The sequence below is a fragment of the Pan paniscus genome, chromosome 13 (genome assembly GCF_029289425.2).
Source record: "Pan paniscus chromosome 13, NHGRI_mPanPan1-v2.0_pri, whole genome shotgun sequence".
Classification (NCBI taxonomy): domain Eukaryota; kingdom Metazoa; phylum Chordata; class Mammalia; order Primates; family Hominidae; genus Pan; species Pan paniscus.
Window position 1 is genome coordinate 21,940,386 of NC_073262.2, and position 14,725 is coordinate 21,955,110.

Consider the following 14,725-nt stretch of genomic DNA (forward strand, 5'->3'; position numbering starts at 1 on the left):
TCCAAAGTTTTACTGTCCTTTCGTCTTCATCTTAATCTATACTTCATTCTCCTCACCTTTTCCTTATAATTTGGCTTAAATCCCAACCTCAGCATTTATACTTGGGCTCTTTTCCTATCTGTATCTTCCTGCTTGATTTGATTGTTTAAAAAGAGGTTAAAAGAGGTTATTCTCAAATACCTGGAGTCTTGCAAGTAGCACGGGATGGAGATTTGTGTAGATTATAGAGCTCATGCTGCATCTAAAGACAGCAGCTGCCACTTGGCTTTATACAGTGTTTGACAACTGGTACTGCAGGCCCATTCTTTCCGGAGCTTCCAGATTTTTCATCTTGAAAATCTAGATTTGTATGCAATTTTTAAAATGTAATTGTTTAACTCAATTATTTTTATAAAAACAATGAATGGTCCAAATGTATGTTGGCCAAAATTGGCCCATAATCCATGAATTTATAACTGCTCTTTTAGAACAATAATGTCTAATCATAATTGCGCAATAAAAACCACCTCTGGAGGTGTTTCTTGTAACCCCAGAAGTAGAGATTCAACAGTTTTAGCAAAATGTACCATAGAATCAGTGCTGTCCCTCTCATGTAACTTGAGTATTGCCACTGTTAGGCCCATACTGAGTATGCCACTGTTAGGCATAACTGAGTATTGCCACCGTTAGGCCCATACAGGTTTGGCTCACTTAGATATACCACTGCTGATCAGGCTTGAGTTTCTCCTGTATATTTTGGTGCTGTATTTAAACTGATAGCTGGACCAAGAATAAGGAAGGTTGCCCTGACTCCATTTTCATATGTTCTCCACCTTACACCCTTTCCCACAGGCTTTTAGGTTTGAATTTTTTTTCTCAGCTTTTAAATTTAGCTTTTAAATGTTTCCTGGTTATGACAACTGTATGCAAAAGCAGAAAAAGTTTCTAATTATATTGCCTAAGTGGTTACACTTAGGTCCAAGTAAGGGGTGAGACCTGTTATATATGTCGAGTCCAATTACTTCTGGTATTTGTAAAGTTTTAGAGATTCTTATCAACTGCCTTTTAAAAATGTTGCATCTCTTAAGTTCTGCTAAGGGATGTCCATCTCTGTGTGCTCCAATCCTATATAGTAGGCCGTGGTTGAGTTACATATCTCTATTCTAATCCATGGAAACATTTCCCTAGACAAGCAATACTTGAATGTATGGGCCCTTAGAAGCTTGTATTCTTGGCAGTTGAAAGTAACATAAGAACTACCACTTTTGGGAGCTGGAAGCCCTGGCCATTAAGGCAGACCTCAATGAAGCTTTCGCTGAAAAAGAGGGATGTATGCTCTGATGCAGTCTTTGTAGACTTGGCAGAATTTAGAGCATTTGTGCCCTGAAGTATTTCTATGCAGACATCTAGGCTAAGTAGGCATTACTGTTCACTTGCTTCTTTTGCAGTTATATTTTATACCATGTTATAAAATTTCAGAAAGACTCTAATCTCTCCTAGGAGAAACTTCTCTGGAAGACCATACAATCACGTCATTCATTATTAATCCCAGCTGACTTCCTTGGCACTGATCATACTTTCTTTCAGTTTCACAACACTTTTTTACTAGGTGTCTAGCAGCCAACCTCTCAATAAGCTTACACCTCCTCTACAAGGGAGAACAGATGTATCCAAGGGTCACTCTGGCAGTAAATCTCTGTATCAGTTATCTTGTTATGCTTGATCACAAATGAGCCTAACTTAAAGTGACATAACAAAATTTCTTTCTTTCTTACATTATATGTACATTATGTGTCATCTGTGGCCGTGCTCTACCTTATCTTCATTCTGGGTCCCAGACTGGTAGCATTCCCTGTTTGGGACATGGCTAGTCTCATGGCCAAGGGAAAAAAGAAGCATAATGAAATCATAAGCTGTTTCTTTTTTTTCTTTTTTTTTGAGATGGAGTCTTGCTCTGTCACCCAAGTTGGAGTGCAGTGGCGCGATCTCTGCTCACTGCAAGCTCCGCCTCCCAGGTTCACGCCATTCTCCTGCCTCAGCCCCCCGAGTAGCTGGGACTACAGGCGCCTGCCACCATGCCTAGCTAATTTTTTTGTATTTTTAGTAGAGACGGGGTTTCACCATGTTAGCCAGGATGGTCTCAATCTCCTGACCTCGTGATCCGCCCACCCCGGCCTCCCAAAGTGCTGGGATTACAGGCATGAGCCACTGCGCCCAGCCCATAAACTGTTTCTTAAAGCTTCCTTTCAAAAGTTACACATTCCACTTCTACCCACATGTCATTGGCCAAAGCAAGTCACATGGCCAGGCCTAATGTCAGTGGGGGGAAGAAGAACTTTTTTTTTAATGATAATATCATCTAATACATTTTCCTTATCTCCAGACCTTATAGCTTGGATGTTAGGTGTCCCATCAGTCAACAGAAGAGCAGATACTAGGTATAAAATGTGTGCTTGAGTGCCACATCAGCAGCCATGTGGCTTGACGCAGTAGCTGTCATCTCTCTTATACCTGTCCTTAGGCAATAAGACAGTAATTCTTTTATCAGATAATAACGCCAATAGTGGTCAGTGTTCTTATCAAGAACAATTTTCCCCTTACCTATTTAATCTTTTACTTCTCCCAAATCCACAACTTCTGTGGATGCATACTTCTTAAGACACAAGTTGAACCACAAGTTTCCACTTTTGGCCTTTGTGGAATGCTCACAAGTAATGTTTTTATACATTTTATGCTTGTTAAAAGCTAGAGTTTCTGACCTGAAGTTACCTTTATCATATCTAGCTCTTTTTATCAATTCCTGTTGCCGCAAATTGAGGCTTATGCTCTCTAATGTTAATTGGATTTTGTTTTCTCACCTTAAATCATATGTTCTGACAATATCTCAACCAGTTTTGGCTCTGGTGATGATCTCAGCACTCTTACTCACATTTCCAATCCTCACTGCATCATTGAATTCATTACTTCCATGAATCGTGTTTTATTTCTAAATAGATTAGGCCAATCTCTTAAGCTATTTAGGCTGGAATAGTTACTTTATCTGTGGAACTACCCAATTCTCAGTTCTGGATTTTCTTGCCTACCTTATTTCTGGCTACCCATGACTCCTCTGACAACCTTAAAAAAATTTTTTTGGGAAGATGTTTACTTTGTTATAATAGATTAATAGGTATCTTCACAGGAATACCTTGATAATATATTTTATTATATAATTGTTTATAAATTTGATAAAGTAGGAAATTAGATTTATTACTTCAAAGTTAGGAAAATTTTCATTAAAAAGTGGCACTTCCAAATAAATATGGTATTTAGAGCCTGTCTCCTACCAGACATTGTAAATATGTGGGTTGCTTGACCCTAACTTTTAAAAAAGTTATGAAACAACTTCCAAATTTGTTTTCTTGTCTAGATCACAAGAGACCCCTGGAGATGGGAAGCCTCCAGCTTTACCACCCAAACAATCAAAGAAAAACAGTTGGAACCAAATTCATTATTCACATTCGCAACAAGATCTAGAAAGTCATATTAATGAAACATTTGATATTCCATCTTCTCCTGAAAAACCCACTGTAAGTAGCTTCTTCAGATATTCTCATTTTTATTTGAATTTTTAAAATCCTAAATGAAATTTCTTTTGTACTGTGGCAGTTTTTAGTTGTAAGTTGTATTACAGTACCTTCTCTTTTTCATCATATTCTTTGGTCCTGAATTGTGCCATGATGTAACTCAATATAAGTTCTATAAATAGAAGTGATCATGGAGTACATAGAGTATATAATTAAATAAGCTGTGGGGTTAAGGGAAGATTCCTAGAAGAGATCATCTCTGATAAGAACTAGTCAGATTTTTTCCTTCAAAGAGCAGGCATAGAACATACTGAACAAACCTGCACGTTGTGCACATGTACCCTAAAACTTAAAGTATAATAATAATAAAAATTAAAAATAAAAATAACAATAAAGAACATACTGAATGAAAGAAGCCCAGGACAAATAGCCATGTGTTGTAGGATTTCATATATGTGAAATATCCAAAACAGTCAGATCTGTCGAGAGACAGTAAGTAGATTTGTGGTTGACTAGGCTTTGGAGGGTGGCAGGTGGGAAAATGGGGAACGACTGCTAATGGATACAAGATTTCTTTTGGAATTGATGAAAATATTCTAAAATTAGATAATAGTGATGTTTGTACACCTCTGTGACAAGAGTAAAAATTATGGAAATATACACTTTAAATAGGTGAATGATATGTGAATTTTATCTCAATAAAGCTGTTTTTTAAAATCACATATATCAAGCAGTGGAAGTATCATTTGAATTCATGTAACACTTATGAGCACCCTCTGTATACTCATACATATGAACCTGGCTTGCTATGAGCCAGATTCTACGGATATAGCAATTAATAAAGACAGACATGGCCCCTGTTCCTCCTGTCACTTAATAGTCTAGCATATGCTCGCAAGAATGCATGAGAGGATGTATCTGGTTGGGCTAACTGCAAGTTATTAGTCAAAGAATTTACTCTTGGTGAACTAAAATTTTTATTAGAATTATGATTTTTTACAAACTATGCATAATATAAGCATACAAAAAGTATGCTTCCTATATATCTGAAGAATAGATTTTAAGTGAAGAAAATTACAAGTTATTTAATTTTGTCTTTTTAAGCCTAATGGTGGTATTCCACATGATAATCTTGTCCTAATCAGAATGAAACCTGATGAAAATGGGAGGTTTGGATTCAATGTAAAGGTAATCTGGAATTTATTTTATACTCAGTTTTTAAATTAAGATGTTCTTATTTTGGTAATATTTGACTAACATTTTACTTATTCTCTTTTTAAGGGAGGATACGATCAGAAGATGCCTGTGATTGTGTCTCGAGTAGCACCAGGAACACCTGTGAGTTATCTAAATGTTTCAAATAAATCCTGCTTTCAAGAATATGTACTTACTTTATAATTCTTATTAGTTTAAATAAAACAAGGAATTTCATCATTTCTTTTATTTATCAAGTGTCAAATGTTGACTGAATCTCTTTAAGTTGCTGGGAAGTTAGTTTTTACTTGTCCTCTGTAAGTTTTTAAAATCCCTGTTTTTATAAAGAAGCTATTTATGACTTTCATTGCTTCTAAAGCATTAACAGATTCTATCAAAATAACCCCCTTAAAAAACAAAATATAGACAGAGGTATAGTTTTGTGGGGGTTTTTGTTTGCTTGTTTATTTTTTATTAGAGTAATTTAAGTACATTATACTTGCCTATGCACTCCTTTAAAATTTTACTTTAAATGGAAATGATACTACAAGGATAATTTTTAAAACTTTCTATTATGAACATTCTAAACAAAAGTAGAGAAAACTTATATATCCATTATGATGAATCTCCTATTACTCATTGTTCAGCTTCCACAATCATGAACTTTCTGTTCATCATAGGACAATTCTTAACTAATTGTAGGTACATCATCTTTATTACTGTTTTATATAACAAGTATTGCTTTCAAATTCCTATTTATGTTGTCTACTCTGTTTACTTTCCTTTTTCTTACCTAAATGATCTTCAAGCACCTTTTATCATTTAACTATCTCTCTGTCCTAGGAAAGGTATGAACCAGCAGCCTGAGAGAGGGAGGCCAGCTATGCTTTTTTTGGTGCTTTGCAGCAACCTCAAAGTTGGTTTGAAAATCACAATTGAGATTGATCAAGGATATCATGTTATGTGGTTTTGGTTCTGGTTTTTAAGGACCTTGTTTTTTGCAAAAATAACAGGGTACTCATGGAATACCCCTGGCATGAGCATAAACACAGAATAGTTTATTTAAATATAAATACATCAGATAGCTATTGAGGTGTCACACAAAACTAAAGAGCATGAATGCAATCATACCTCTACAAGAAACTTTTAAAATCATCAAGACTTTTCTGCTTTTCATCTGTTTCTTTTTATGTGATTGTTTGATTCCTCTCAGTGTGAATGAATTTGTACATTGAATCAGCCTACCTCTCAAGCCACTCCAGATAAACACTCCAGTCTAAGTAAAAACAGTGTACTTAGTAGCAGCTTCAAGCAGAGTTTTGTAACACCACTACCACACACACACACACACACACACACACACATATCAGATTATGACTCCTAAGTCTCCACTAAATAGAAATTGTGTAACTACCTACTGCTATTGTGATCCTCAATCCATGTAGTAGGATGTGACTACTAATAACTTCCAGGTTTGTATATTACCAGCTCAGTAGCCCACAGGGACCTCTCAGTCTAAATTATAAACTCCTGGGATGTAAACCCTTAATAGACCCAGCGTGGATCCTATTTCCTTATTTGAAAAAAGTCCGTTGTGACTGGGGGACGAGACCGGGGATATTATGTATAAAATGACTCCTGGGGACATACTATTAATATGTATGTAAAAGATGGGGACAAAGATGGTAGAGATAATCCAAAATTATTTATTTTATATATATTTGATGGGAAATATGAATATGATTGGGACTGCAGATGAAGGGATGAAGGATTGATGAATTACCTATCATGTAGAAAGTTAATAGATAATATCTAAAACAGAAAAGAATAACAATAGAGAGATGTTAGAGATGCAGAGGTAAATACAGAAAGATATATCTAAAGTGTTGAAAAAAATTGCCTCTAGAGATGGGGAGGTGGTAGGGAGGAACACAAATAGTTTCTTAACAGTCTTATAAACCTAGTCAAATCTTTTAATGGTGTGATTTATAACTTTGCTAAAAACAAAAATTTAAGACTTAAAAAAAAGCAGTTGTATATCTTTTGGCCTGACAATTTCACATTTAGGAATTTCTCCTAATGAAATAATTCGACTAGGGAACAAAGAGTACTTACACAAGGATATTAATTGTATGGTTTATAACAGTTTAAAGTGGAAAAATAATCAAATGTGGACTAGGGAACAAAGAAATACAAGGATATTAATTACAGTATGGTTTCTAACAGTTTAAAATGAAAAATAATCAAAATGTTCATCGTTAAAGTTGGGGAAACAAATTATATGTTGCTTTGTGTCTACTGAGATGGTAATGTAACTATATAAATATGGAAATATATCCATAAGATGGCATTATGGAAAAATATATAATTTCACATATATGTTTGAACCAGTTTATTAAAATATTAGATACATAGAAAAATTCTGGAAACATGCTAAAAAAGTTAACAGTGGGTAATGGAATTACAGGTATTCTGTATTTTTTTAATTGTCTGGATCATGACAATGAGCATATATTGCTCTTATAATTAGAAAAGATAATACACATTTCTTTATTTACATGACACTTGTAATAGTCAGTGACTCACACGCATAAAAAAAGTATTCATTTTTCTGAGCAATGAATGTGGATAGTTTTCAATTAAGTCAAGGATTCAGAGAATGTTCTATAGGTAAATTCATTTCCAAACAGAATTCTAAGACTGTTAAGTTCTCTTTTTAATCTGTACATATTGTTGGTAATTTTTCCCTTCTGCCATGTAGAACTATGTTCCATAAATATTGGCTGGAATTTAGAACAAATTAAAACATAGTCATTCTATTGGGGGAAAAAATTAAAACAATAGGAATTTATTATTTTTGTATTATTTTGTTAATTTAGAGATCACCACAACCTTCTAATTGGAAACCACAGTTTAGGCAATCAGGGGAAAAGGAAAAGGTTTCTGTTTTTTTATGAATACATAATAGTTGTACATGTTTATGGGATTCAAATATTTTGTCATTTTTTATATTGGACATCTTCTGAAATGGATAAAATAACTCCCAATTAAAGTTATGACTCTCTTTCTGTTTGATAATCTTAGCCAAAAGCTGTTGCTCCAACAAAACTCATTTTAACATACAGTTTATTGGCCAGGTGTGATGCTCATACCTATAATCTTAGCACTTTGGGAGGCTAAGATGGGAGGATTGCTTGAGCTCAGGAGTTTAAGACTACCCTGGGCAACATAGTGAAACTTTGTTTCTACAAAAAAAATTTTAAAATTGACCAGATATGGTGGCACACGCCTGTGTTGCCAGCTACTCCAGTGGCTGAAGTGGGAGGATCACTTGAGCCCAGGAGATCAAGGCTGTAGTGAGCTATGATCACACCACTACACTCCAGCCTAAGCAACAGAGCAAGACCCTGTCTCGAATATATAGCAAGACCCTGTCTGAAATACACACACACACACACACATACACACACACTCAGAGCAAGACCCTCAAACATATATTTGAGCAAGACAGGGTCTTGCTCTGTATGTGTGTATATATACACACAAACAGTTTATTTAGACTTGTCAGATCAGAATGAAATGGAAATTAAAAATTGTAACATATCTGACAAAAGGCATATTAACTATAAGAGAGTTCCCTTTAGTGATAATGGATACAGTAAGAGATTCATAGCTATCCTCTTTAACACATAGACCACCTCTTTTTTTCTGCCAACTACACTATGCACAAAATAATGTGAGGGAAAGCTCTGTCTGCTATAGCCCATTATTACATTTTCCCCAGTACCATTGGCTCCCAATTCACTATACTTCAGGTATCTCAAAGACATTTACAAAAACTTGGAACTAATTGGTATACAAAAGCATCACACTGCTAGTGCACAGAGGGAATATATGAATGTCTGTCATCTACTTCACTACATAAGTAGACAAAAAAGCAACTTGAGAGAATGAGCATAACTCTAAATTTGAACGTTCCAGATTTTAAAGCTTTGGGTTGAATTATCTCATCTTCACAACAACTCTAAGAAATAATCAGAACTTTTCATTTTCAGATGTCTTTTCAGAACTTCAGATGTCTAATTAATCACTCATTTCAGAAGCAGCAGAGTAACTTCTAGACCAGTGTTTTTTCCACTAATGACAGTGCCTTATTGGATTTTATTGACTTTGTGTTGATAAAGAATTTCAGTAGTTGCGCTTTTATTTCTTCATGCCTTTACCACAAGCAGTTCCCTTTTTTGTAAGATCCAACCCCATCATTTCCTTCTCAACCTGGCCTATCATTCCTCAAAATTCACTCTCATATGTTTTCATTGCTATGTTCCCAGAACATGTCCATATTTCTATTTCTTTTGTCTCTTTTACCTTAATTGCTGTTTGTCTTCTCACTTTGTGCTATAGTGCAAGACTATAAAAATGACCATGCAAGATGAAATTGTGCAGGATCTTGATGATTAATGGGAAAAATTATGGTTGTTCCCATGACCTTTAAATTTATTGTCAAAACATTAAGAATTTCCTTTACTGTCTCTTATAAAGGTAAAAGGAAATGAAAAAAATAGTAAAGCTAATATAGGATTTTGTATCCTGTAATTCAAAACATTAGAAACACTGAGAATTTAAATGTTTTATTTTCTTGTGAAAACTCATTATGAGTAGTTTAAACGGTGCTTGCCTCCTCCCCGTGGTACAGCTTAGAATACCAAATGAGCTTCATTTCTTGCCTTGGCAAATTGTCATAATACTGTCTACTTGACACGCTTTCAGTACTTTGTCCTCTGAACTTTTGATGTTGTGAAATATCTCCAAAAGTTCCTTTGGCTGCATATCTAGAGTCTCTCCAACAACAGTGTTAACATTCCCATGGTCATCTATTGCTTCTCTGACTCTATTTATGGTCCATTCAAACTTCACCTCCAGCATTATTCACTTTGCTGCACTTTCATCTTTTGTGATCAATTTCCTCTTTAGATTTAGGTTATTCCTTTTAATATGGGTTTATCACTGGGAGACTAGGAGGCAGCCCGACTACATGCTTTCCTGTCTGCACTTGAACTGAAAACAGATGACCATCAGACTTTGGAAGAACTGATGTGACTGGCCACTGATGATGATGTGTGTCTATTATTTATGTAGTGATTTTTGTATTGAAGCTAGCAGCAAAGTTTGTACTTTTTACAGTTATTCACGGTAAATACACTGTGGTAACTAAAGTTTGAATTGTATTGTTGGGGGACTGCTGTTATTTAATTAAATCATGGTAACTGAAGTTTGTATGTATCTAGACAGTGTAAAGCTAAAGCTACTTGTGTGCATGTACCTGGAAATCATCAGTCTTATTTGTATGTCTAGGCACATAATAGGTCATCAGGAAAGAAATTGTTGCATGAAGAAGGAACAAAAATACTCTCTCTGGCAAAGCTAGATTTCTACATTTTTTAAATAGATAATAAATGAAAGATGCTTTTCTATATGTAGTTTAGTTCTCCTGCTATTGGGTCTATTAAAATAAATTCCTGTGCACTACTTTCAGAAAGTTGCATGCCAATCTGAAACCTTATCTATATTATATTACAGGCTGACCTCTGTGTCCCTAGACTGAATGAAGGGGACCAAGTTGTACTGATCAATGGTCGGAACATTGCAGAACACACTCATGATCAGGTTGTGCTGTTTATTAAAGCTAGTTGTGAGAGACATTCTGGGGAACTCATGCTTCTAGTTCGACCTAATGGTGAGTACTCTATGTAGTACCAGATAATTTATAATAATTTATTACTGTTCATTACTGAACACAGCAGCCAGATTTCTGACATAAAACATAAGTCACCTAAGTTTCCTGCTCAAAGCACAGTGGCTTTCATTGACACGTGGAGCAGAATTCAAGTTCTTTGCCCCCCCACCCCTTGCTCCCACTCAGCCTTGCTTACTTTCCTCTATTCTACACTAGCTTTCTTGCAGTTACTCAGATCTTCCAATCTAATCGACTTATTAGGGTTTTTATCCTTGCTGTTCCCTGTGCTGACATACTCTTTTTGATTTTGTTATGACTTATACCTATACTTCATTCAGGTCTCTGCTCAGATATCATCTTCAGAAGGGCTTTCTCTCCTGACTACCATAGCTAAAATGGTCTCCCATTTCCCCTAAATGGTAATAGTTGTAGTACTAGTACTCAATAAATACTAGTTGAATGAATGAGTAAATTTGAACTCTGTTCCACTTTCAGAAAATGCCATAACAAGCTATAGTTAAAGTGTTTTTAAAATACTGCCTTTGTTTTCAGTATATGATGTCTACTTGCCTAATCATGTCATCTCCCAATCTGGACAGCTGACTTCTTAATTCATAGTCATAGAATTCCAGGTTTGGAGAAAACTTGAATGCCATAAGCTCTAGCTCTTTGGCTAATTGCATGAATTTCCTCCACAACAACCTCAAGAACATTCTACCAATATAGATAGAGCACTTTGTGGCTCCTGAAACAGGTCATTCCATCTTTGGATAGCTCAAACTATAAATTGAACTAAAAGTCCATCTTTCTTCAGTCCTGCTCCTAAGTCTGTCACTCTGTGCTATGCATTATAAGTTTAACCCCCTTTCCTTCAGTTTTTTGACAATAGCTAATTTTACCAGAAACCCACCTCCCTTTCTCCAGTTTAAGAGTCCTAGAGTCTTCAGCCAGTGTTCATATGGCATTGTTTAGAGTTCCCTCAACACTTTATCAGTCTGCTCTAAGAAAAAAGTTTTATATGTCTAATATCCCAGGATTAGACATATTCTTCTGGTTTTGTTCTATACAATTTACTATTAATCATTATTTTAGCCACAGAATAATTATTGTTAATGCCATATTACCACTTGAATATGTACCATAGGAAAGTGAAATATCATTCGAATTCTACTTGTCACCACCACACCCAACCCTGCAAAATTTTGCAAGGATATTTCTTTTTTGTAAACAAAAAATAAAAAATCCTCTTTGTACCTCTTGTTCACAAATAGGCATTTTCATTTTATCTTCTCCACTTTGTGTTCTTTTCCATTAATGGTCTAGAATTGGCTTTCTAGGAAGATTAAAAGGACTTCAACAGAACATTCTATTTTGACTTTTCAAGGAACTTGTTCATTTAGACTTGATACTTAGGTGAGTCATTAGGTGTTTTCTGTCACATACAGCTACTTAAATTTTAAACCAGGAATAACATTTTTTTCTGTATTTATTGTATTATATTTTCTCTTGATAATAGATCCTAAAGAACTCAATAATATTAGCTAATAGTTATTAAAAACTTTCTGTGCACCTAGGCTGTTTTGTATATTTTCATTTAATCCTCATAGACATCCAATGAGATAGATGAATTATCCCCATTCTAGAGTTGAAGATACTTTGACACCAAGACATTCAGTTACCTGCTCACAGATTCATGACACTACAGAGCCAGAATATGAACAAAAATCCATATGATGGCAAAGACCCAGCCTTTTTACAATTCCAGATCTCATCCTTTTGCTTTGTAGTATGAGAGGAATCCACCAGGGTCTACTTCTTGCAAAATATCTTTCTAAATTGTTTCATAGTCAAAATACGGAGCAGAACCTGCATCTGTTTTCAGTGTGGGTCTGTCTTTTCCATTCTTAAAGTTTCATATAATTAAAATTTAAAACTGTGTTTGCCAAGAATATATTTTTGTTTTTCTGATCTTTTCCCCTTTAATTCTTATTTCTTCTTAGGCAAAATGTTGTCATACCTTTTTGTCTTTTCATTCTTCATTTCAGAAATTTATTTTTCTAAAAAAATATATAGATATTCAAGGAGGAACCAGATCTCTTAGGCAAGGGTAAAGAGGCCCCTACCTTGGCTCCATGTTTTAGAAGGCCCTGCTTTGGCTCTCTTTCTTCTCCCAGTGGAGTCATAATTTTATAGGACCAAAAGGACATGCCAAGCTATAACCTCCCTTCCCTTTCTATACCACTTTTTTCAAACCTCAGTTCTGGGTCCAGATAACCCTGAGCCTCTCCAGATCTTCATGGGTATTTTCCACACATCCGTTCTCTCAAGGTGGGTTCACATGGTGTGTGTATCCTAGACCAGAAGGTGACTAAGAGGCTACAGTTTGTGGAGGGACAGGTATAGATATATCTTGCATGTGGGCTGGGATCTTCACATGTATGTTTATAAGCCCCTATGTTAAAAAATGGGACTGAGAGTGGGTAACGGTAGAATACAGGCCTAGGATCTAGGGTCTGAATCTCCTCACATTACCATGACCATGAATTCTGGCCTAGAATTCTCATTTGAAGTCTGGTCTCCCAGGTTGTTTTGTAGATACATCACAGGAAGAGGATGAAGCATATTTTGTTTAGCACTGTGTTCAAGTTTTTTGTAACTTCTCATAGTTAAACATATGGTATATAGGTCTCTATTTGTACTCTTGCCCTAGGTCCCCTACAAATTAAGAGCGGGTGTATTCACAGCTGCTTCTCAGCAGCTCTTCTTTCTTATTGTCTCTTCAAGTTATAGACATTTTCAGCAATGTAGCCAAGAACACTTCTTCCCTCCAAAGGTACAGCCAAGCCCCTCAACTCCACAACTACTTTCTGTCCCCCCATAGTGACACCAGACTCAGATCTGGTGTAATTCTTCACAAATGAATTATTTTTTGAACAAAACATTATACAGTGTATCTGGTAAATTCCTATCGTGTGAATTCATTAAGATTTCCACGTTTTGGGGTTTGTTTGATTTTTTTTTTTTTAGCTGTATATGATGTAGTGGAAGAAAAGCTAGAAAATGAGCCAGATTTCCAGTATATTCCTGAGAAAGCCCCACTAGATAGTGTGCATCAGGATGACCATTCCCTGCGGGAGTCAATGATCCAGCTAGCTGAGGGGCTTATCACTGGAACAGTCCTGACACAGTTTGATGTAAGTAATATCATTATATATTAAAAGCATTTTGCTGACATTTGCTAACTAGTTTCATAGTTTCTTAAGTGCCTAATCTATGCATTATAATTTCTAAACTAAAATGATATTCTGAGAAATGTTTGACATAAAGAGTTCTAAAATGCCAAGTTTTAAAAATTGCTCCCAAAATACTAGCTATGGTTATATAAATAGAATATGTTTTAAAAAGAGGGATAAGGAAATTTTATACATATGTCATCAAACTAAATTTTTTTCTATAGTTAAATAGCTGTTTTTTTGAAAGGTGGCAGATGAAGATAGGCTATTATATACTTTAAAATCCTGAGCTTGGCCAGGTGTGGTGGCTCACGCCTGTAATCCCAGCACTTTGGGAGGCTGAGGCGGGCGGATCACAAGGTCAGGAGATCAAGACAATCCTGGCCAACACGGTGAAACCCCGTCTCTACTAAAAATACAAAAAATTAGCCGGGTGTGGTGGCAGGTGCCTGTAGTCCCAGCTACTCAGGAGGCTGAGGCAGGAGAATGGCGTGAACCTGGGAGGCAGAGCTTGCAGTGAGCTGAGATCGCGCCACTGCACTCCAGCCTGGGCGACAGAGTGAGACTCCATCTCAAAAAAATAATAAATAAATAAATAAATAAATAAATAAAATCCTGAGCTAAAGAAAAATAACTTTTATTTTTGAAGTTTATACCTTGTCATTTAATCTTTGTTTATTTTTCATTGGTGCAATCTTGAAAACTGGAAAAACCAAAACTTTCAGACAGATCATTATATCCAATGAACTAGAATGCTTCTTCAGTGCTTATAATGTGCATTTTGACCCACGATCACCCAGTGGATTTTGAAATGTTTTATTCAGACTATATCAACCTAATTTGTTTAAATTAATAAACCTGTATTTTTGTTTTTGGTTTTTTTTTTTTTGAGAAGCGGCTTCTCACTATGTTGCCTAGGCTGATCTCAAATTCCTATGTCCAAACAATCCTCCAGCCTCAGCCTCTCAAGTAGCTGGAATTACAGGCATGCACAGCCATGCTAGGCTCCCTGGATA

The 14,725-nt window shown here is 35.7% G+C and overlaps 1 protein-coding gene across 10 annotated transcripts in view; it reads left to right on the plus strand.

Moving 5' to 3' along the window:
* Nucleotides 1–14,725, plus strand: part of PTPN4 (protein tyrosine phosphatase non-receptor type 4) — a 247,054-nt gene that overhangs the window by 204,892 nt on the left and 27,437 nt on the right. For all 10 annotated transcript variants that reach the window (XM_055108445.2, XM_055108444.2, XM_055108446.2 and 7 more), the window contains 5 exons: nucleotides 3,389–3,548; nucleotides 4,650–4,733; nucleotides 4,827–4,883; nucleotides 10,320–10,476; nucleotides 13,504–13,670. In XM_055108445.2, the coding sequence (XP_054964420.1) occupies nucleotides 3,389–3,548; nucleotides 4,650–4,733; nucleotides 4,827–4,883; nucleotides 10,320–10,476; nucleotides 13,504–13,670 (625 nt within the window). The remainder of the gene's footprint in view (nucleotides 1–3,388; nucleotides 3,549–4,649; nucleotides 4,734–4,826; nucleotides 4,884–10,319; nucleotides 10,477–13,503; nucleotides 13,671–14,725) is intronic.